Source organism: Impatiens glandulifera, chromosome 2 (genome assembly GCF_907164915.1).
Source record: "Impatiens glandulifera chromosome 2, dImpGla2.1, whole genome shotgun sequence".
Taxonomy (NCBI): domain Eukaryota; kingdom Viridiplantae; phylum Streptophyta; class Magnoliopsida; order Ericales; family Balsaminaceae; genus Impatiens; species Impatiens glandulifera.
In genome coordinates, this window is record NC_061863.1 from 55389119 (window position 1) to 55414277 (window position 25159).

A 25159-nucleotide genomic window follows, 5' to 3' on the forward strand; every position below is an offset into this window, starting at 1 on the left:
AATTGAGGAATGAGTTGAGCGAGGCCATGAGGTGATGATCTGGTTAGAAATGTCATTGGACGTTTCTTGCGGGTTTTGGTTTTTTGGGGAGAGGGGGGAAACTCTTCATCGAATGGGGTAGTAGACGGAGAAATATTAGTGGTTTCTGGGGGTGCTTCTGGTAACTCTTCATCGACTGTTGGAGTGGAGGTATGAATAACATTTCGTTTTTTTTTAGGGGGAAAAGGTGGTGGTAAAATCTCATCAGTACCTGCAGCAACATCAGTAGCTTCGACAGCAACTGTGGAAACTGATTCAGCAGTCATCGACGACTTAGTATTCGTCTTCGGATTTCTCTTCCTCTTCCTTTCATATGTAAAGTTATTAAACCTCGAAGTCATTATTTTGGGTGGGATAGCAGAAATCAGTATTCAACGAAATAAATTGAATAAACATGTGTAAAATTAGTATAAACACAATAAGATGAACATACCTCTCTGGTTTAGTGCTGGGATTGACGTTGGATGCCGGAGTGGGTGCAGTTTCGTTTTCGGTTATGCTCCTACAAACTTGCAAGACGACCTCTCGGGAGTCGATGGGATGATCCACTTCCATGTTGTTGCCTTGGTTACCCGACATGTTCAGAAGAAATCCTTGTAGTATAAACGAAATATCTAGGGTTTCGACGTTCAGTGTTTGGATTATCGCCGGGAGATAGAGAGAGAAGAATATGAACAGTTGCTTATGAAAATGAAATTGAGGGATAGTCGGCTTGTAGCGGGAAATTGAAATTATATCAACTAGTCATGGAAGCGAATAAATATTCGTTCGATATCGTAAATTCATAAAAAAATGATAAAAATAAATGTAAAATAAAAACTATTCATAGAAGCGAAGATTTATTCGTGGAATGTAAATGCACGGGTAAGTGAATTTACATGACAGTCAAGTTGGGTTCTCATGTGAGGGGAGGTTGTTTTACATGAACGTCAGGCTAAAATTATTGGAAAATAAGAAATCTTCGCTTTCAATCGTCTACTCGAAAAACAAAATTCAAGCGAATATTTGGTCGTGTACTGATTTTCAATTTAAATTAATTAAATTAACATTTATTAATAAACGGAAAATAAATAAAAAAATGTAGCCAAGGAATGGAAGCGAAGATTTGTTCGGTTGCTGCATGTCATCTTCAATTAATTGAATTAATATTTAATAAACGGGAATATAAAATCCATGTCATTCTGGTCTTTACATAAACGGGTAAGTGTCTTTACATGGTAGGCAATAGGTCTTTACATGGGTGGGTAGGGGGGTTTTACATGAGGTTTTTATTAAACTTAATGGAAGCAAATATATCTTCGCTCCAGAGAGTCTCGGGGCAAAAAAAAAGAAATAAAAAAAAAAATTGGAAAAAAAAACTAGCCGGTAATTGAGGCGAAGATTTGTTCGGTTGCTGCATGTCATCTTCAATTAATTGAATTAATATTTATTATTTAATAAACGGAAATATAAAATCCATGTAATTTTGGTCTTCACATAAACGGGTAAGTGTCTTTACATGGTAGTCAAGCGGTCTTTACATGGGTGGGTAGGGGGGTTTTACATGAGGTTTTTATTAAAATTAATTGAAGCAAATATATCTTCGCTCCAGAGAGTCTCCAGGCAAAAAAAAAAAAATAAAAAAAAAATATGAAAAAAAACCTAGCCGGTAATTGAGGCGAAGATTTGTTCGGTTGCTGCATGTCATCTTCAATTAATTGAATTAATATTTAATAAACGGAAATATAAAATCCATGTAATTTTGGTCTTCACATAGACGGGTAAGTGTCTTTACATGGTAGTCAAGCGGTCTTCTCATGGGTGGGTAGGGGGGTTTTACATGAGGTTTTTATTAGAATGAATTGAAGCAAATATATCTTCGCTCCAGAGAGTCTCGAGGCAAAAAAAATTAAATAAAAAAAATAAAAAAAAAATCCAAGAAAATAAAAGATTGAATTACTTGAAGCGAATATTATATCGCTGCCTGTGTTATTTAATAAATTAAATTAATATTTAAAAAACGTAAATATAATATGACTGTCAATTCGGTCTTTACATGGACGTGTAAGTGTATTTTCATGAACGGCAGGCGTTCTTCTCATGGGTGGGTATGCGGGGTTTACATGAGGGTCATGGCAACGGGCGTGTAGATCAGAGCGAAGATATCTTATCTGGGTATTATATGAATATTATATTATTTCCGGGCGTTAACGGGCGCTTCCGTTAACGGCGTCTTGTGTGAACCCGGGCCTAAACCCGGATTCCGGATTCTCCCTCCCTCCGTCTCCTGCCCAGATTGATTTATTATTAAATTAATAATGCTGCAATCTGATTGGTGCGCCACAGGGGAACACGGCAATCGGTAGCAGAAGATCTGAACTGAAATAAATGGCTGTGAATAAAAAAAAAATGAAAAGAGAGGACACCCAAAGTGAATAGACTTAAAATTAAACAAATTGATCAACCCGAATCGAAACCATTAGAACCAAGCCAAACTAAACATCACACTAACCAGTCAAATTGAATTCATTGCCGTTTTATTTTTACCAAACCGAACTTGTCCGTTTTGTCGGTTTTAGTGATAATGAAACCGCTCAAACGATTCAAACCGACCATATATTTAAAAAGAAATATTTAAATAAGACTAAAACAAATACCGAACATTAAACCAACAATGATGAGTAATGTGTTATAATTATTAGATTATAACACATTTAAAGTAATTATAATAAGAAAATATAATGAGTGTAAAGATTTGTTAGTAAACTATCAAATATATTAATTATTATTATTAGTAAGACAAATTTAATTTTAAAATTGTTGACTCAATTTTAGTGTGATATTTAATAAAAAAAAAGTATTAATTCATAATAAAATGTATTTGTGTTTTGATTAGGCTACTTATTTGTGAATTATGTTAACAAATTTTATTCATAATATTTTTAATTGTTCATATACATAAAACTATATATCGGTGGTTAATGATATATATACTTATATATTAACAAATTTGTCAATGAATTAAATCGATTAAACCGACTAAATCGATACTATAATCGTTCAAATCAAATTGATCTAATTGACAAACCAACGATTTGAAATTTAGTAAATCGACGTCAACCGTTTAGATGTGCTTTAGATGTGATTTTAGTTCATAAATAGACCAAACTGAATCTCTTACACTCTTAGAAGACCCAAACAAAAATATTTTATTTTTTTTATTCAGTTGTAAAAACAAGTCTTATTTAGGATTTCTAAATAATTTGTGAATTAATTAAAAAAATGGATGCGGGTGATTTTGAAGAAGGGCGGATATTTTAGTAAAAAAAAAATTATTTATTAAAAATGTATTAATATATAATGGTAAAATATATATTTTTTAAAGAAATATATGTTATTTTAATATTTTGATTACCGAAAAGAAATAGATAATATTTAAGGGTTGTGGAAAAAAAATCAAACTGAACCGAAACAGTAGCTTATCGGGTTTATTTTAACGGTTTATCAATAATAGAGGTTCCAATTAACCAATTTTTTTACCGGTTAAATGGTTCGATTTTCGGTTGAACTATTTTTTTACCGGTTAACTTGTAATAATTAAATTATATATTTAAATTTTATAATTTATATTAATTATTTTATAAATATTAGATATATTATAATATTTTATACCCTAAAAATATATAGATTATAATTGTTAAATCATGTTAAAATTTAAAAAGAAAGGGGGAAATAATGAATTGAGATGAAAGACATAAAAAAAATATGATATTTTTGACTATATATTATGCAGTTTATTCCAAATATTTTAATTTTTGTATTAAATATAATTTTTGATAAAAAAAATATTTTTAGGATGAATTTGGTCGGATTACTTAAATATTATGTTTGCCAATAAATTGTTGCAAATTGGCTAAAATAGATGTAACAAAAAAATTATTTTTTTTCACTTTTTTCTTTGTTGTTCTGTCATAGATAGAATAAAATAGTGACAAAGTATAATTTTTGTTTATCCAATAACACAAATCATTCACATTTTTTTTTTATTAAATAAAGTTATTTTAAAATAACCACTTGGAATATATATAGACTCATTTGATTAAATAATTGTGGAAGTGAATAAACTGTGGTGAATAGACTCAATAACATAAGTAACAAACAAAATTCTGTTTTTATTTAATTTTTTATTGGACGAGTTCTTAAATTTAATCGTCTCCAAAGACCTTTTATTTTATTTTTTTATAACTATCTTGTTATGTCAATAAATTAAAAGATTTAAACTTTAAAAAAAATCCTAACTTCCTAATGTTCCTGCATTGAAATCAATCACCACACCACCTTAGACTACCTATGACATTAGACGACTCAAGTCCCGGACACATACATCCATGATTGTGACACCCAATTGGCTACCGCAACCGATACTTTCATCTAAACCTTGAGCGCCCGAACACCATTTTGTTCAACCTCTCCGGACGATTATATCAGCTCAAATTCACATAGACGTCGGATTGAAGTTAGAAATGAAATCATTATCGCCACACATTCTAAGGGTGAAATTGTGAAATATGTGCGGAGAAAAATTCATTTTTTTAGCTAAATATCTTTCCATATAATAAAAAAAAATTGATGCTTCAAATGGTTAAAATTGTGATTGTTTTGAGTCTCGTGAGACGGGGTAAAATGTTAGGATAAATGATATTAAAAAAACACCTAAAACATTAAAACTTAGTCTTACTTACTTATAAAATAACCTAATTAACATCAAACATGGCCTAAGTGAAAAGAAAAAAAAGTGAAACCACATAAAATATGTGAAAGAGTAGTTAAACTGTGTGGAAGTTGAGCCTTAAAAAAGGGTCTAATGGCGTGAAGTGAAAACGTTTCAAAATTTGGGAGAGAGATAAAGAGAGACGACGGCAAGGCAAGAAGAAATCATGTATGTTGAATGTTCCCTACCCAGCTTCTCATAGAGAAATAGAATAGAAGAAGAAGAAGAAGAAGAACCAGACCCATTTTACCCATTTCTATATCTCACTTCACACCTCTGTCAACCCTTTTTTATATCTAGTTTCCCACTCTTACTTACAACTTCTCTCTTTCGCCCCCCAAAATCCCACTTTCTAGATCTTTCGAATTCAGGGTCATACCTTGATCGGCTAGGTTTACACTTTACGATGATGGAAGAGGGCCGATTGTGTCAGTGGAGCGTAATTCGATCCGTCTTGTGCATCCTTCAATGGTGGGGATTCAATGTCACTGTTATCATCATGAATAAATGGATCTTTCAGGTATATGCTTTATTTACTTAACCTGATCCGTTCACTCATATCAATCCCCCAGCTTGATTTAAGGGTTCGTCCTCCTCTGATGGATGCTGTATGTTTTACCTTCATATGATACCCAAATTCTCGATTCACATGTATTGGAATCTTAAATCTTAAATCTGAAATCTTTAGTTTGTCATTGGTTCTATAAATTGATCAAAACTATCATGGATCTAATCAAACAAGGTTTTGTCCTTTTGCTACATTTATTTAGTTGTTTCTGACTTCTGATATTCAAATCCTTTCTTCTTTCACAGAAATTGGACTTCAAATTTCCATTGACGGTATCATGTATACACTTCATATGTTCAGCTATTGGAGCTTTCTTGGTTATCATTGTGTTGAAGCTTAAGCCTCTTATTGTGGTTGACCCTGAAGATCGATGGAGAAGGATCTTTCCGATGTCATTTGTATTTTGCATTAACATAGTACTCGGAAATGTTAGCCTACGCTACATTCCTGTCTCATTTATGCAAACCATAAAGTCATTTACTCCTGCAACTACAGGTTGGCATCGGATCTCCTTTATTTGCATTGTCATATGGAATTCATTCTAAACATTTTTCTTGAAACAGTTATTCTACAATGGTTAGTATGGAGGAAGGAATTTGACTTAAGAATATGGGCCTCATTAATTCCTATTGTTGGAGGAATTCTTCTCACATCTATTACCGAGCTAAGTTTCAATACACTTGGATTTTGTGCTGCGTTATTTGGATGTCTTGCTACTTCTACAAAGACCATCCTTGCTGAGTCTTTGTTGCATGGATACAAATTTGACAGGTAATGCATGGAATTCTATACATCTTTGTTTTTTTGGCTTTAGTCAAGCTGAATTGGTGTGTATTTTGGAGGTGAAATTTGATGAATATCTTGACATCGAAGGAGACTTTATGCTCAACAAGTTTATAGGTTACATGTTGGGAACCAGATGGATTTGACTTATGTTTATACCCATTTATACTTGTTCAGAAATCACTCAACACTAATCTATAACTATAGAGAATAGGATAAAGTAATCAACGTGAGATACTGAGATTTAACGAGGTCTAGCCAAAAATGCCTACATCCTCGGCCATTCTGTATATCTTTAGGGAATAATGGCCCTAGTAGCCCTATATTACAATGTCTTTATTGATAAGAGTACTACAAGTCAAGAAGACTAAAATGCCCTGCCCCAGCCCACTAATAACCCTAATTCTATGTGTATACGAGTTGTATATAACAATATCTAATCTCTACTTCACATCTTAACCCTACCTAATATTTACAACTGTGACAATATATTTTGCTATTTGGTTATGCAAGTTGTATATATTTTCAGGCCTTAATATATAACATGAATATTCAGTTGTGATGCAGTGATTGATGTAATAGGCTTGTTTAGTATCAATAAATGGACTAAAATTATGGTTTCAGTAGTCACATTGCAACGCCATATTACAAATCTTAGTGTTTGGTATGTGGATTGTAAAATATTGCCACATGGTAAAATTTGAAGTCATTTGGAGTAGGTTATGGTTAAAGTAGATTATATAGTCATGAAAGGGTTTTTTCCTTGAAAATAAAGATCGAATAGAAAGTCAATTTTCAACATAGAAGTATTACTATTTCGGATCTCATACAGTTGAGCTGTTGCGCCTTATTGGTTGTACTTATTTTTGTAGGAGATGCAATTGTTGCATTTTCTGTGGTTATTAATGAATTCCATTTTTTTCAAAAAACAAACAAACATATTACTAGTTTGTTCAAATCAAGGTATGATGAAAATTTTGAGAAGGCAGTAACAGTTAAACGGAATAGTGTAAAATAGCTTGAGACCAGAGAGTATCTTCTTCTTTCTTCCACCTTCATTTCTGGTAGACATCTATAACTAAGCTTAGGCCTTGTTTTATTCAGGGTTATTTGGATTTAATCAAAATAACCCCATATCCCATCATCATTCAAATCATCAACTAAAATACCCTTCTTCATTTTTGTATAAATACATTCAAAAGGCAGTCTTGTCTTTTCACCTACAATCCAAAGTGCATATTGGACAATACACACAAAAATCCAATTATCTGATATCCCTTTTAAAACTTTTTTTAAATCCTTCCTCAAACAAGCTCTTAGTTTCAGCAACAAAAACTTTTGACCGGACATCTTTTCTCTTTTAACTTGTTGCCTTCATTTTGGACATGTCTGCACCATTATCGCCTATCAATGAGGCCCATGACAGTGGCTACAATCAGATGACACCGACACCCATTGTCCAGTTCAAAAGAATTTATTATTACTCATTTTCCATGTCAATATGGTTTGTGATTTTTTTTGCCTGTTACATAATCTAATATTTTTATGTGCGTGTGTGTTTGCCTTTTGATAGCATAAACACGGTGTACTACATGGCTCCATTTGCAACAATGATTATGGCTGGACCTGCATTGCTACTTGAAGGAGCAGGAGTCATATTATGGTTTCAAACCCACACAGATGTTCTTCCAGCCCTCGTCATAATTTTGGGTTCGGGCGTGTTAGCTTTCTGTCTTAACTTCTCTATCTTTTACGTGATTCATTCTACAACTGCCGTGACTTTCAATGTTGCTGGAAACCTCAAGGTGAGACATTGAATCCAGACATTTTGTTGTTTTGTTTTGGTTTTTGGCCTTTTTGAATCCAAGGGTAGTTTTGACTGAATTTTGATCCCTACAGGTTGCAGTGGCTGTGACATGTTCGTGGTTGATATTTAGAAATCCGATATCTGCTATGAATGCAATTGGATGTGGGGTGACTCTTATTGGATGTACATTTTATGGGTATGTGAGGCATTTATTGTCTCTACAGCCACCAGGAACTCCTCGTACCCCACGAACTCCTCGGACGTTGAAAGACTTGATTCCTCTCGTAAACGATAAACTAGATGACAAGGTATAGTCTGATGACTTGGAGGGGAGTAAATGGTGATATAAATATCAACAAAGATATAAAACTAAACCTCTTCTCTATGTAGTAGTAGTTGTCCATTTTATTTGGTATGAAATTGAAAAGATATACTAAGTTTGAGTATATTTACTACCCCCACCTGTTGAAATTTTCTTATTTGGGCCAATTTTAGTTTCATGTTTATTTTGGGATTTTATTATATAGCTGATAATGAGATTTTCAATTAGTGAATACAGTGTGGGAGATTTCCATATCCTTTCACTAATTTAAGGTTGGTTTGTTTGTTTGGTGATTTATAACTATTATTAGATTGTTGCCTTGGATTGAAATTTTATTGGGTCTTCCATTTCAAACAAGTCTTTATTTGGAATGAAACTCAAAACATATACTAAGTTTAAGTATTTTTACTACCCACCTGTTGAAATTTTCTTATTTGGACCAGTTTTAGAGTCATGTTTATTTGGGATTTGATTACATAGCTTGATGATGAGATTTACATTTAGTGAATGCAATTTGAAAGATTTTCATATTCCCTTTCACTAATTTAAGGTTTGTTTGTTTGTTTAAGGTTGTGGTGATTTATAACTGTTATTAGATTGAAATTTGATTGGGTCTGATGTTTCAAACAAGTCCTTTGTTGCTGAAACCCTGAGTTTTGACTAAATTGAAAGGGGATTTGAATGAAGCTCAAACTTTCACAAATAAGTGGACAAAATTATAAACTGTTTCATTGTATATGACAAACTTTGAGCCTGATAATAATATAAGTAAGCATAGTGGGGACTGGTGCAGCATTTAATATGAGTATTATTATATGGGGTTAATGATAAAAGCCTTTAAAGCCAAAGGTTAATGATACACAGTTCCCAATGTGTTCAGATATTTCTTACTGTCTTCCTTTTGATCTGGTTTTGTGCACCTTTAGTAGACTAATCAATTACATCTTTAAAATTTAATGTATAAAAAAATTTGATTCAAAAAAATTACATCATTTGAAGTGAGACCAGTGAATTCTTTTGATAGCCCTATTTCATATACTTTTATTATATGTGGAACTGGATGAGATTCTGTTTGAAACATTTCTTTGCAAATTGTACAAATTTATGATAATCTGAGAGTCTGAAAGAGTCATTTGGAGGTTGCATGATTTCAGGTGTATTGTTAACCATATCTTTCACCAAATTCCCCAATTCCTAGTATGCTATAAAATGAAAAAAAAAAAAATGTATGCTTTTTTTAAAAAAATTTAAGGTATTTTAGTATTTTAATCGGTAATTTGATTGATATAATTGAAATGTTGGTGAGTTATTTGAAAAGGGACCAGACCTAAAAGTTCAGTGAACTTAACAGTCCAATTTTTCTATGGAGATCAAGCTGTACAAAACTTGGTTTAAAAAAAAACAAATCAATGATTGATCACCCAAACTCAAACATAAACAATGTTTTCAAATAGGCCCGATCAGGAAACTTGATCATTGGGAATTCATACAGAAGATGCTAACAATACTTGGTAGGTTTAAGAAACTGAAAGATAAATGGGAAAATAAAGCAAATCATCCAAGTAGGTTTAAGAAACTTGAACATTTTTTTATCATCCATCACCAAGGCATCAATTAAAATATCAGGCATCTGATACTCTTCCATCTCATGCAAATTAAACATATGATAAGCAATGAGAAAAAGATTGATTTCTAAGAAGGTATAACTTATGGTTAATTTTTGAAGCCAGGATTTGAAACCTACCCGGGCTAATTTTTTTATTAAAAAAATCTATCCGGGCTAGTTTTATAGTTTGCTGTCACCAATGCCTTTAGCGACGAAAAATAACCTTTTAGCGACGGAAAATAACCAATAACGACGGTACTTTACCGTCGTTATTGATAAAATACATAAGGCTCCCCGGGCTACAGCCCGGGCCAGCTTGCACTTGGCTCCGCCCCTGGGTATAAGCTTATGTATAAGACCTTGATTAATATGGGTTATTTTAGATTAATTTAAATAACTCACTATTCAATCAATAATCTATTCATCAATCACATTATTTAAATCATTAATCAAGATATCCCCGCTCTTTTATATATTTATACTCTTAATGTATTTTTATCCAAATAACTTTATTTTCTATAACCACATGGAACCGAGGTTACCACAAGTAAGCACGAGTTATACTCAGAAATCCGTTTAAAACAACACCAATTCCAGGTTCAGCACATCCTCTAGAAACAGCATTGTTGGTAAATGGCAATGGTTGAGTTTATAACAAAGGCCAATTTATAATTTGCAGAATTCCAACTTGAGTTAATTGTGACACTAATACTTGTGCTATCAAGGGGGCTTCTTAACATTATACTCTATTTTTCAAACTCTTCTCTCTTAATCCTTTAAGTCAATTACCGAATTAATGTTTGCCAAATAAAAATAAAAGGTAAAGCAATTAAGTGTATAAACACCCCAACCTTAGGAATGATAAACCAAAATAACCCAAAATTTAATCTAGATTTGAAAAAGAAAAAGTGAATAAGACTTTGATCATAAAGTTTTTGTATTACCCTGTTATAATGTCACCATATCCTAATTCAACATTTTGATAATAAATTATTTTAATAATGTACCAAACAGAAACAAAACAAAAAACAGATTTTTAAAATTTAATAACCCCAAATCAATTTAAAGATGTTTTTAGATCTCTTTAACACTTAGGATAACAGTTACAGTAGAGATAAATCTGAACACAAACTTAATAAAGAAGACAGAGAACAATAATGGCCATTAACCATTATTTGTATCTCTTGGGTTAGTAGGTGAATCTACAGAGAAAGATCTAGTAGTTGCACATGTGGGTGGTAGTAGTTAGAAATCTACATAATATTATTATTATTATTATCATTATGATCCAACAACTATTGTTCAATCTACTAGAATAGGTAATTAAGCCAAAAGCCAGAAGTTCTTCTGCCATCTGGTGCTAATTAGATACCCACCAACACTCTTACTCTGTTTCCTCACTCCAATTGTCAAACACTCCATTGTGTTTATGCATTCTTCTACAATCTCTTCTCCATTGCTTCTCCTCTCCCCAATCAAGCTACAATTTTTAACAACATTCATATCTAATCAAACAACCAAACAAACAAAAACCCATTTCATTGTATATAAATATGGTGGTCATTCATATGTATGTACCAGTTCAATAGTAGGGAAGATGGCTTCTTCTGCCCAAGAACCAGTACAGATACCTCCAGCTTCTTAACTTGACTCATTATTGTTCCAATCTTTGGTCCTTGTACCACCACTGCTTCTATCTCCACCTTTTTCAGTATCAATTTCATCATAACAAGAAAAACATGAGATGTCAAATAAAGGAACTGAAAAGTGGTCAAATAAAGAAGCAGATCCACATGAGATGTCATAATCTCTTTTTCTATGTAGACATGTAGACACACTCATTGCAATGTGCCATCAGCCATGCAGATTATTTAAAGATTATGAATATCACTGTTTTGATCTACAAAAGATAAGTCCTTTCTGATGTGTAACAGTTTCTGACATTTCAAACAAACAAAAAAACACTTACCTCTGGTTTGCAAGCTTTACAGAGTGAGGCAAGAGATGTAGCAAGTGAAGAAGAAGGAGAAGATGGATGAGGTAGAATATGAAGAAGGGTGAGAAGATCACCCTTATCAGTAACATGAGTAAGTGCCCACATCATAGCATGCTTAGAATGAGAAGATTCATCAACAACAACCATCACTCTCTTCCTCATCATCAACATCCCCTGCTGATTCCCATACATGCCTCCAAAACCAAGTCCAGCTTGTTCCATTTGCTTTCTCCTCATCATTTCTTCATCTTCTTCACCACCAGATCTACGCCCGTAATTGATTCCCTGTGGCCATCTATTTGAAGTTGATTTCCAACTCTCTTTCCCACTCAGCTGCCTCAAGAATGAACTACTTGTCCGAGGCATTTCTCCTCCTTTTCTGAGATGGGTTTCTCAACTTTGAATTGAATCTGAAGATTATTGATCAAAAACAGAGAAAGAGAAGAGATTTATTGATGGAGTTAAATGGTGGAGGGACCTTCACCTTGAAGAGAGTGCTTATATTTTGGTTGTATATACAAACTAGACTAGTCTAGTCTAGGGCTATAAGCCATGAGTGAAGGAATCCTGAATTACCTCACTTATGTCCTGTTTGTTTAGACACTTATAATTCATTTTACATTTTATTATTCAAAGTAAAATATTATATGGGTTATTTTTTATTTTTTTCATCTTATTTGTAATCACTACTAGAATAAATTTAAGTCTGGTTTTTGTTATGATTTGAATTTAATATTAAATAACTCAATATTCAATTTAATTTAAATATATATATATATAATTTTCTCTAATTCTAATAATTTGATTTCAATCATATACATATTATATGAAAATAACTTAAATGATACACAAAACAAATTAAATATATGATAAATATTTGGGTAATTTATTGGAGATTACTTGGATATATTCAAGCAATCTTAAAAGTCATTAATTCCTTTTCTCTTTTTCCTTTTCTTAATAATGTCAAAAATTATTATAAATTCATTGACTTTGAATATTTTTTAATTATTTAAATGATAATTAAAGTTTTATTCTTTAACATATTTCAATTATAATAATATATATTTTTTAAAAATAAACTTTTGTACTAATTGAGATGAATAGGAATTGGATAGAGTTTTTTAAAAAACTTTTTAACTATTTAAACTTTTTTATAATTTTTTTTAATATAATTATAATTAAATATTATTTTATCTCTTTTTTATTAATTACATCACTCAATTAATTAACTAAAATATTTCTATTTAAAATATATATATTATTATTATATATTAATACATTTTAATCTTTTTACAATAAAAAAATACTCACATTTTCAAAATAACCACTAATCAACCTTGTTTAAACTATCTAAGTTTCTTATAATAAATTCAAACCAAAACAAGTTTCAATAGTAAACGCATTTATTTATTTTTAAATTCAATCATAACTAAAAAATCATTTTATTTTCTATATCATTAATCATATCATTTAATTTATTAATTAAAATATTTTTCAAATAATAAAATTATTTTATCATATATATTAGTACTATCACTTGGGCCCGGTTCGGTTATAGTTTTTTTTTTTTTTTTTTGAGAACGCTGGGTTCCGCTACTCCTATGGAGTGCGACTAATCCCCGCGGGTTAAGTACATAGCCCGCAAACATACTTAACCAATTAACCAGGCGCAGAACATGCCGCCTGACGGGCTCGAACCCAAGACCTCATGGAGGCCTGGGGGATATCCACATCTTGTTACCACTAGGCTAGAAGAGGGGATCAGTTATAGGTTTTTTTAAAAACCAAGAGAGAGAAAAATTGAATGATTGGTGATGATTTTGAGAAAATAATAATTATTTTTGGTAAAAATATTAAAAGATATTAATATATATAAATAAAATATAAAATAATAATTTAAATTATAGGGTATTATATTTTGGTTAATGAAATAAGTGGTGAGATTGGTGAGAAGTGATTAATTGAAAAATTGATTTGGTTTGGATTTTTATAAAAATTCTAAGAGAACAAGCCCTTTATAATTTTTAAATAAACTAAAATTTATTTAAATAACTCAATAAAAAATTCATGTTCAATATTTAATTTTAAATAAACATATATTTCTTATTATGATTTGATATATATATATATATATATATATATATATATATATATATATATATATATATATATCAAACAAGTTGATTCAAGTGAATTCAATCCACGCAAGTTATTTGTAAAAAATCAAAATTATTTGAAATTGTTTTCATTAAATAATTAGTTTCTTATTTATTGATAATATTTAAATTTGATAAGAAAAATAAAGTAGAGATAAATTGAGTTTTGAATGATAAATGATTAATTATTTACATTAAAAAAACAAATAGCCCATATTGGAACTTGTTTGATGTTTGATTATTTAGGATTTTGATTGAATTTTTGTTTTGTTAGATAAAAAATGAGTTATTTAAGTTTCTAATTTATTGATTATTATATTTATCACCTTATCTTATATCCTATATCTTATGTTAATTTTTTTTTATGTTTGTTGATTTTGTATTACATTTTTTGGAATCAAACAAGAACAAGGTGATATATAATTAATAATTTCACATGTGAAAAGTTGGAAAAAAAAAGAAAAAAAAAGTAGAAAAGAGTCTAGGCAAAACTGAGATAGAGATGAAGGTCACGGGAACAGCAATGACAGGATATAATAAATAATAATAATGCCTTGTTTGGTATGGTACATATTCAAATAAATACGTGGAAGAGTAAGTAATTCATAATGAGATACAGAAACCAAACAAGGCATAGTACTGTTTGGTATGGATGATTAAATAGTTGATTCTTATGCAGTGTGCCAGTATTCGTACACCAAAACTTCACATCATATCAGCTCCATCCATCATCATGTGGTCAGATCTGATTCTTCATCTTTTTTATTTTTTTAATAATAAACCCATATCACATTATTTAATTCTCAATAATATAATAATTTATTTATATGCATATTCTTTTGTGTTTATTTACATCTTTCTAGGAAAATCTGATTTTTCTATGAGAATAGAGAAAAGAGAACCATCATACCCACCTTTCAAACAATTTTTCCCAAACTACTTACCTTTTCATTCACATTCCCAAACTACCCACCTTTCTCTCTCTAAATCATTAATCAACCTATTAATTAACTCACTCTCTATCTTAACCCACTAATTAACTCACTCTCTCTCTAAACCCATTAATTAACTCACATCTCTCTCTTTCAACTATTAATTAATATCCTCACTTTTAAATTATTAATTAATTCAATTGAAATATATTATATAAATATTAAAATAAAATAACACATATGTTTTATTTTTATTTAAATCTATAAATATAATATATATAGTTCAAATTAAATACACTAAATTAAATAATTTAAATAGCTATTATAAATTAAAATAAAATAGAATACATTACATAAACAGAAACTTAAAATAAAATATATTACATAAACATTAAAATAAAATACATTACATCACAATAAAATACATAAAAATTACAATAAAATAAAATACATAATAAATATTAATCACGTTCAATATACAATAAAATAATAAAATGCATATTTTATCTTTATAATTCAATTTTTTTATATATTTAAAATGCAACGTTTAATGACCTTCAAAATGGTCAAATTTATTGTCAAAGGTCAAGAGAATTATTTGAAACTGTTGAGAAAAAAACATCATCACACAAAGTTATTCCATACAATGAACAAAAAGGAGTCTTCGAAATCGTTACTGCACAATACAGAACCATAAATAAATATTGGAAGGGTGGTAACAAACATAATGTGGATTTATATAAAGGTTTTTGCTCTAGTGGAAAATGGAGTAGATATCATAAAATTGAATTATAAAGATAAAATATGCATTTTATTGTATATTGAACGTGATTAATATTTATTATGTATTTTATTTTATTGTAATGTTTATGTTATGTATTTTATTGTGATGTAATGTATTTTATTTTAATGTTTATGTAATATATTTTATTTCAAGTTCTCGTTTATGTAATGTATTTTATTTTATTTTATAATAGTTATTTAAATTATTTAATTTAGTGTATTTAATTTGAACTATATATATTATATTTATAGATTTAAATAAAAATAAAACATATGTGTTATTTTATTTTAATATTTATATAATATATTTCAATTGAATTAATTAATAGTTTAAAAGTGAGGATATTAATTAATAGTTGAAAGAGAGAGAGGAGTTAATTAATGAGTTTAGAGAGAGAGGGGAAGTTAATTAGTTGGTTAAGATAGAGAGTGAGTTAATTAATGGGTTGATTAATGATTTAGAGAGAGAAAGGTGGGTAGTTTGGGAAAAATTGTTTGAAAGGTGGATAGGACAGGAAATGGTTCGAGAAAAGAGAGGTCATCAACAAACTCACAATTGATTATTTGAGATCATTTGATATAAATGAATAAAATGATTGTAATAGATAAATTTATAACAATTAAAATTATAGAATGTTAAAAAGAAATATGTAAGGGGTAAGCCCAACAAATCTTATCCTTTCAATAATTATCAATTAACCTTACATTTGGCTTGGATTCAAGTGTAGATCATATTTTTTAAATGTCAATGTTTTTGGTGGAATATATGATTAATGACATGCTTAAACAAAAAAAAGGACAAGATTTGTGCTAATAGATATTCTGACCAATTCAAAGTTAAAGAGTTTTATATAACTTGTCTTTTGTTCATTTCTATTAGAAATAATGAGAAAATAAAATATTGTATTGTATCTCCTATATGTTACATAGTCCTAGTTAGGATTGTGATTGAATATGTTTTTGAAGATAGATAATTTTTTATAAAAAAATTTAAAAAGTATTATTATATAATAATAAAATAATAAATAATAATTTAAAATAAATGATATTTTAGTGACGCGATGAATAAGAGGCGTAAAATAATATTTAATTAGTTTGAGTTATTTAAATAATTTTAATCCATATACTAATTTTATAGATGTTTATTTTTTACTTATTTATTTTTTAAATTTAGACAACAACTCTCTTTTAAAGTGTTATAATTAAGAATAGAATTCATAATTTTGATATTTTAGAAATCATTCTTTATACTTAGAAATAATACTTGACTATGAGTTTTGATTTTATAAATATTAAATTATGTATATAAGAAAATGACTATACTAAGGGCTTGTTTGGTTTAGGTTATTTAAATAACTTGGAGAGAGAGAAAAATAATTATTTGTAATGATTGGTGATAATTTTGAAAAAATGATGATATTTTTTTGGTAAAAAGACTTAAAGGTATTGATATATATAAATAAAATAAATAATTATAATTTAAAATAAAGAGTATTTTAGTATTTTGATTAATGACTTGATTGATTTGACTGATGAGAGGGAGAGTGAAGTGACAATTGATTTGGTTGGGTTATTTGGAAAACCCATATCTAAACCAGACCTAATAATATAATATATTATCACAATATCTACATTCTAATAATATTATGATAATAAATAACTGTAATATATATTAATATTATATGTGTTAACGAATGAGATTTAGGATCTTATAATGTGTTAAAATTCATAGTAAGAATTTCTGAATGTTCTATTCTCAGCACATAATTGACCAGTGTGGTTAGACGGCCTTATTTTATATTTTCAAACATTTTAATTTGGTTTCATATCTCCATTTCATTTTCAAGTTAATTTGACACAGCATTAATTATATATATATATATATATATATATATATATATATATATATATATATATATATATATATATATATATATATAAGGATATTTTATTGGTTGAGGGTGAAAAATTACCTATATTTATTTTATATCATATTGTAATATAAAATACTGGATTTTTATATATATATATAAAAATAAGTAAAATATGATATAAGTACGATAAAAATATGAGATTTATAAAATTTTAGTATATAATGAAATAATATTTATAAATTAAAAGAAATATGTAACATTTTTAAATAGTTAAATTTTAATTTAAAATTTTAAAATTATATTTATACAGTAATTATATTTTTTTTTTTAGTAAAATCAAAGGTTCAGTTAACGAATTAACCAATCTTACTAAATTTATTTCATTTTCTAAATAATTTTTATACTCTTAACTCTAAATATATTTATTTTTTTCTCTTTCACCTTAATAAATTTATTTCATTCTCAAAATAGATTTGATTTTAATTTAATTATAAAAACTTAAAATTTTAAATTAAAATATAATTAAACTTTATTATTATTTGGTATAAACGATATAATACCGATACCATACCAAAATCGCAGTTCGGTATGATCGGTATGTTACTTGTATTCTACCGAGATTTCGATATATATATCGAAATAACGATACGGTAATAGTAAGATTTTTCATATACCGATATGAATAAAAATTACAATATACTGAACCACCTATATATATTTATCGATAGAAATTTTTTAAATAAAATCTTTTAAATGGCTATAATGAAAAAATATTTTAGTTAGTTTTTTAATAATCTCTTGCATTGGGTTATCCCTTTCTTTCATTTAATGTATCGACTATAACAGGGCCATTAAAATATTATAAATAATAGAATTAGTTTGATTCAAATTATATAGTTAAGTATATTTTATAACATTTAGCTAATTCGGTCTGACTTATTTGTTAATAGCTAAATTACAAGTATATCACAAAGTTTATCATTTTTTCACCAATATAATCTCTAAGTTATTTGAATATTATATATATAGTTTGGTGTAATTTATATAATTAATTATCATAAGTGAAAACTAAGTTGGATCTAATAAGATTTCTAAAATTGATGAGAGATGTGCAAGGTTATCTAATGAAGTACAATTGAAGAAAATATTGAGATATGGTAACTTTTGCTTTTTCAAATTGAAAATTCTGTAATATATGTTGTTTAGTGAATTTGTAATCTTGCTTACAGAATTAGGTTATTATTTCTATACTTTTTATTGACTTTTTTTTTTAAATAAAATTCAAAAGACAAAAGGTTAATCATTTTAAACATAATAATTGAAAATATAAAACAAATTGTTTAAAAAAAAATTACATTGCAAATTTAACTTTGGTAGAAACTAAATATAAGATTTTTGTTTTTTTTTTTTTAAACAGTTCATGCATGTAAAAATGATAAAAATTGGTAAGCATAAAATATGGAATTAATAAAACATTCAATAAATTATTGAATTGGTAGTATAGTACAGTGGTTTATAATGATTTTTTAAAATTAGTTTATGGTTCAAATCTTGTTAAAATATTTTTTAACAATTTTTAAAATTAAAATTATGATAATCAAAAATATTTTTTAACGACCGGGACAACCTAATTCTCTAGGCCAACACTACTGGTAAGTTATATAGAAGAACTATTAATTCTCAACTGACTCTAACGACTTCAGGAACGAATATAAAAAAATGTCATATATAATAATATGATTATGAATGATACGCATCAACAAATACGATCATTAAAAGTTCGACGATTCTCTACGACTAGATAGTCTAAAAAAACAATTGAGATTGTATACGAAATATGTAAGATGAAATATCAACCACATCAATTCAAACTTTTCGACAACTACCCAAATACTCGGACATCATGCAATTAATCTTAGTAATAGTACTTCACAAGAGATTTCAGATATTAGTCACCCTCGACAATTAAAAAGGAGGCGGGTTGCCAATTCAACCTCCAAAATATTTTTATAAATATTTACTCAATACCTAACTAATTTAAAATATCACAAATGATAATAAAATAACTTAATAATTAATATCCAATTTTTTAGTCTAGCGACAACAAAATATGGATATCTCCAACCTTCTTAAGAGGTCATGGGTTCGAGCCCGTTAGACGGCAAGCTCGCCTAGTTAAATGATTATGTGTGTTTACGGATCATGTAATTAACCCCCTTGTGGTCACATTTTAACTCTTTTCTAGTCTATCTGTAATAAAATGTGAATATTCTCAGCCTCCCTAAGGTCTTGGATTTGGACCCGTTAGGTGACAATTTTGCACTTGATTAATTGGCTAAGTGTGTTTGCGTGTTACGTGTTTAATATGTTATTTCATTTTTATCCTCTCTTCTAGGCTAGCGACAACCTGAGGGGTTTCGGTTCGAACCGATCAGTCTCTTATATATTTTTTAACTAATTTAAAATATCACAAAAAATGATAATACAATTACTTAATAATTAATGGAAATTCTTATAATTTATCTTATTTTAAAATTATTGGCAATAAATACGTATACTTTTTTTCAGCCCATCTCTCATAAATCATTGCTAATTTGGCCCTCATCGAGCAAGTTTATTTTCTTCTTCCTCAAAATTTCATTAAGAACAATGATTATTATTAGAAACTTGTGATATGTGATAGCTAATAGTTTCAAAATAAAATGATTATAATATTTTTTTTATTAATTATTAAGTTATTGTATTATAATTGTTAAAATGTTTTAAATTTAATTATATATTAAATAAGTATTTATGAAAATAATTAAGAGATTATATCATTTATTATATTATATAAAAATAATAATTTCAATATATATATAACTAATTAAATTTAAAATATATTAATTTAATAAATAAAAACAAGTCGTAATATTAATACAAAAAGTTTAAAATGTATTATAAATATGAATAACTGAGTTTGAAATCGTGCATAAATTAAGTGAGATTGAAAATAAATAATAAAATAAGCTAATTTGAGAAGTTAAATTTTAAACTAGATTAATTTAAAAAAGAATTTATTTCATAGTATATAAACATGAAATTTTAACATGTATATTCATTTTATAATTCTAAAATAATTTATTAAAAAATAAATAAATAAAAACCATAATATATAGATGTTATAGTATTTTGAAAACAACACTTGAATCCAATCTCACAATACAAAATATCTCAAAACAAAGAAGATAAATAATGTATGGATTTTAAAAGAAGAAACATATACTTGGACAACTGTAAACAAATATAAAAAAAATTATTATAAATTCATGACATATTTACAAGTAGTACCCACTAGCTAGAAAACCAACAATATTATTAAATGTTTTATTAAAAATATATTTTTTTAGTATATATGGGAAATGTTACCCTAATTCATGGACAACACTTAACATACCTCACATGTACAATACAAAAATTATCCAAAAAATAGATAAAATAACTAATGAAACTCCAATATATATTTGAAATAAATTAAGTAGAGTTGATAGAATAATATATTAATAATATTATGATTAGTTGGTATCTTGTTGTTCTTGATCTGCAAGCCACATATCATCCCAATTCTGTCTAGCTTCTTGAATCCCAAGAATGGAGCCCTTGTTGTTTGGATCCCAGCTTGTAGATAGAGCCCCATAAGCTACCCCAAGTGTAGAAGCTCCAAAAGTGATGAGTGTGGTCAAGGCTGGCACCCAAATTGGAGCATCCCACAAATGTTTCTCTTTTAACACATTGAACAATTGCAACAATACTAAGCCAGTCCCCATAGGAGCCCCAACATATAACAATATCCTTCCTATGATTCTCTCGAACACCACATCTGGTATCTTTTCATCTTTGTCGTCGTCGTCATCATAGTTCATGTCATCCCTGAACATGCTATTGTTGTTGTTGCTGTTGTTGTTGCTTTTGGTCTTTTTGCGGGTTAGATTATCGTCGGTCTGACCGAACCCTTTAGACTCGGCGTTGAGCTTCAATGTCTTGTATGTTGGGGTTCTAGTGGTTGTTATGGGAATAATTAGGGTTGAGCTTCTTGTGAACCTAGGGTTAGTCCATGGAGATTTGGTGATGTTTAGAGGAAGATGATGATGATGATTCAAGCACAGGACTTTTGTTTTCATGGTCTCTCACTTTTTTGTTTTTGGGACTGGTTTGGGGTTTTAGAAGTATTTGCATTCAAAATTCAAACATGGGGTCTTATCCATAAGAATGAATGAATGGTGGGTATATTTTCACCTTGGAAAAAGATAATGTGACTTCTTTTTGGGTTTCCTATGGTTATTGTTTTAGATTTTTTTTCAGAAATATGTCCTTCAAGTATATATAAATGTTAATTATTATTTACCCTTAAACCATTTTATATATATATAGGTATAAAAACTTTCAACTATTAAACTGTTAATTTCCATATGAGTGCTTTTTAAAATGACAATTTTAATTAATATAATAATTTATTATTGCGATCCTTATAAACCGAATCCAAATTAGCCCAACTGTGATTCTAGTTTATTTATTGAAGAATTGTGATATTCTTTACTTGAGCAATACAGAGGATTTCTTAATTCATTTAAAAATTCTCAATAAAAATACTTTATATTTCTTTTTTATTTTCACAAAACTATTTTTTTATTTTTTATTTATACATTTAAAATTGTCATAAGTAAAAAAACATTTAAAAGAAATTCACGGATGCAACTGTTTGCAAGTACAACTCTGTTCTGCCTATCTGAAAAGCATACAATTCACACTGCCTTTATTTTCTCACTACTGACAATTCATTATTTACCGACACTATTAAATTGTTTATATTATTTTTTTTTCTATTAAAGACATTTTTTTATAAATAAATCATTCAGATTATCGAATCAAATTATTTATTTATTTTTATAAAATGTAAATTTAAATAAAAAAACATATTCTATTAATTTAACTAAATAAAAACCCAAATAATTTATATTTTCATCAAATAATATTTTTTTTTTAATAAAATCACCCAAATAACACAACATCAAACAAGCTTTACGTTTTGTGATCAACCAATTATAGGGATTAGCTTGATCTTGGGTTTATTTTAAAAAATAAAATATTATTTAATAAAAATAGCAATTTATTCTAACCAAATAATATAAAAATATATTAGTTAATGCTTGTATATATATAAGGTGATTGCTTATGAATAATGATTTATTTTAAGTAGACTTTTTATACTTAAATATATATACTAAATCTCATTTACCTAACCAACATATATACTCTAAATGTCAAATGACCATTAAATTGAATTATCATTTTTTAGTGATACTCAGTCCATATACAAATACATTTTGCAATGGCCATATATATAAATATACAAATACATTCAAAATATAACTATTCCCAAATAATAATAATTGAAAACATTGAGAAAAAAAACCCATTAGATTTTATTTGTTTCCTTTATTCATTAAATAAGATAATGCATAATAAACTATAAAATTGTGACAAAAAGATCAATTTTTATTATTCTAACTTAGAATTGATCACATTGAGTTGGTACAAAAGAGAGCAACTCTTGATCCAAATCATGAACAACCAAGAAATTTTGTTGCTGAATATTACCAAAGATAGACATTCCATTTGATGCAGCCATAGCCAAACACACCACACCTAAGCTCATATCACCAACTATATAATTCTCACTTGGAAGTTCCAAATCCATACCCTTAAAATGAAACTTAACCTTAGGAATATCGATATTATCATCGTTATTAATCCCAAAGTCCCTATCTTTCCCGGGCAAGTCAAAGCACAAGTCCATCCCCGTGGTGTCGGACTTCGTGGAAACCCTAAGTCTCATTTGCGACGTAAATTCCTTCTTCAACAACCTAAAAGCCTCCTCGTGTAAATAAGTCAATGTAGTTCCCGAATCAACTATCATTCCACCACTCCCATCTTCCTTTACCTCAAAAACCTCTTTAGGTATAGGCAATAGGGTTTCTCCAACCGTTATTCCTTCTAGACCTACGTAATAAAATGACGTTTGAAATGAATTCTGAATCAACGGTGTGGCACTATGGTTTGACTTGGTTCTAGTACTCGAGTTCCATTCCGCTAACGAACCAAACACAATGCTACTAGTTTTATTCTCCCCTATCGGACTCAAGCAATAGGAAAATTTCGTTAAACCTAATTGTGACACGAGTGATAAAGGCCCGCGCCCTAGTCCAACTAACCCCGAACCAAGACTGAGTCCGGGGCCTTGGTTGATGACACCACAACCAAACGTGACGTTAGGTATTGAAACGGGACCACCGAAAGTGAACGTCTCCGTAGCTAAGAACCCTTCGGAGGAGGATCCATCGCCGTAGGAATACAAATAAGTGCATGCTTCGTTTTGACACTTGAACGTGTTCAAATCGCTGCATGCATCGCTATAACAAGAAATGTTTGAACCGGTTGAGGAACGGATAGGGCTGAAAGATGGAGAGTGATGGCGGTCACAATCGACCCAAATCAAGTCACTTCCCGTGTCTAGTATAGCCGAGATGGGCATAACCGGAGTGCCAATGGAGAAGTTCATGAGGAACTCACCTCCCCCGGCATTGATTGGGGCATAAAAACCAATACTTTCGTCGGCATTATTCATAGTGAGAAACCTTTTTGATTGTCGGGCAATTGCATTCCGAATGATATCAAGTTTGGCGGTGTTTTGATTATGATGGATTGGGATTAGTTGGGCACGAAACCCTCGTGGGGATGAGTCGGAAGAAGAAGAAATAAGACCGAGTACAGAAAGTGACATCGCTACTACGAGAAGAACATGAAGAAAAAACGAGGGAGTTGAAGTCATGATTTAGCACTATGAAACTTGTTCTAATTCTGATAATGTAATGCAAATTGTAAGAATATATATATATATATATATATAAGAATGAGAGATCATGAGATGGTTAAAGATAATGTGGAAATTGAATATAAGTGTAATTAAGATGAAACACTTCATGTTCTGAGTCCGTTACACTAGCTAGTTTAATTAATTACTTGTTTATTTCCCTAATAATGTCCAATTGAATGATCTACTAGCTAGTTATATGTCGTCCAAATGATAAAAATGCAATAACGCGTTTCTCCTTTGGTCTTCCCCATTATAAACTATTTAATGTTACACTAAATTAATTATGCTCAAATGAATAAAGTATTTATTTCCCACTAAAATGTTACATGAATAAATTATTACCCACTAAATTGTGTAAGTTGAAGTGGCCAACTTACACAATTATATTTTTATAATCTTAAAATTATATGCCTTCAAATATGGTTATAATATTAATATACTTTTTTAATTATTTGTAAGTGTATATGAAAAACTATTCATGTTATAAATTGATTTTTTTTTTTTTTTGTAGAGATAGCAACATTTTATTTGAGAATTGTTGAGATTTTGTCATAGAAAAAAACAAATATTTGTTTGATGAAAAATAAATTATTTGGGTTTTTTTTATGAATAAAGTAAGAATATTTT

The 25159-nt window shown here is 28.8% G+C and overlaps 4 protein-coding genes across 4 annotated transcripts; 1 reads left to right on the plus strand and 3 right to left on the minus strand.

The window, feature by feature from the left end:
• The first annotated feature begins 4893 nt into the window (after positions 1–4893).
• Positions 4894–8593, plus strand: LOC124926549 (UDP-galactose transporter 1). Its single transcript, XM_047466798.1, has 5 exons — positions 4894–5309; positions 5603–5852; positions 5921–6128; positions 7714–7945; positions 8040–8593. The coding sequence occupies exons 1-5, from the start codon at positions 5196–5198 to the stop codon at positions 8259–8261; spliced, it is 1026 nt and encodes a 341-aa protein (XP_047322754.1). The 5' UTR covers positions 4894–5195; the 3' UTR covers positions 8262–8593.
• Positions 8594–10888: 2295 nt separating this feature from the next.
• LOC124927104 lies at positions 10889–12392 on the minus strand. Its single transcript, XM_047467452.1, has 3 exons — positions 11845–12392; positions 11454–11578; positions 10889–11355 (listed from the first exon to the last, which is right to left on the minus strand). The coding sequence occupies exons 1-3, from the start codon at positions 12235–12237 to the stop codon at positions 11199–11201; spliced, it is 675 nt and encodes a 224-aa protein (XP_047323408.1). The 5' UTR covers positions 12238–12392; the 3' UTR covers positions 10889–11198.
• Positions 12393–20884: 8492 nt separating this feature from the next.
• On the minus strand, positions 20885–21816 carry LOC124926690 (uncharacterized protein PAM68-like). The gene has a single exon (XM_047466968.1). It carries the CDS (start codon positions 21777–21779, stop codon positions 21174–21176), a length of 606 nt encoding a protein of 201 aa, XP_047322924.1. The 5' UTR covers positions 21780–21816; the 3' UTR covers positions 20885–21173.
• Positions 21817–23143: 1327 nt separating this feature from the next.
• LOC124927328 (aspartic proteinase nepenthesin-1-like) lies at positions 23144–24320 on the minus strand. Its single transcript, XM_047467725.1, has one exon. It carries the CDS (start codon positions 24281–24283, stop codon positions 23168–23170), a length of 1116 nt encoding a protein of 371 aa, XP_047323681.1. The 5' UTR covers positions 24284–24320; the 3' UTR covers positions 23144–23167.
• Positions 24321–25159: the final 839 nt, after the last annotated feature.

Bases quoted from the DNA above. Each gene is read 5' to 3' on its own strand.
- LOC124926690 (XM_047466968.1), bottom strand. From the start codon at position 21,779: ATGAAAACAAAAGTCCTGTGCTTGAATCATCATCATCATCTTCCTCTA.
- LOC124927104 (XM_047467452.1), bottom strand. From the start codon at position 12,237: ATGCCTCGGACAAGTAGTTCATTCTTGAGGCAGCTGAGTGGGAAAGAG. The intron at 11,579-11,844 runs GTAAGTGTTTTT...ATACTGAAAAAG, and splicing joins GTAAAGCTTGCAAACCAGAG to GTGGAGATAGAAGCAGTGGT. The intron at 11,356-11,453 runs GTACATACATAT...TAAAAATTGTAG, and splicing joins TCTTCCCTACTATTGAACTG to CTTGATTGGGGAGAGGAGAA.
- LOC124927328 (XM_047467725.1), bottom strand. From the start codon at position 24,283: ATGAATAATGCCGACGAAAGTATTGGTTTTTATGCCCCAATCAATGCC.
- LOC124926549 (XM_047466798.1), top strand. From the start codon at position 5,196: ATGATGGAAGAGGGCCGATTGTGTCAGTGGAGCGTAATTCGATCCGTC. The intron at 5,853-5,920 runs GTTGGCATCGGA...TTCTTGAAACAG, and splicing joins ATTTACTCCTGCAACTACAG to TTATTCTACAATGGTTAGTA. The intron at 7,946-8,039 runs GTGAGACATTGA...TGATCCCTACAG, and splicing joins ATGTTGCTGGAAACCTCAAG to GTTGCAGTGGCTGTGACATG.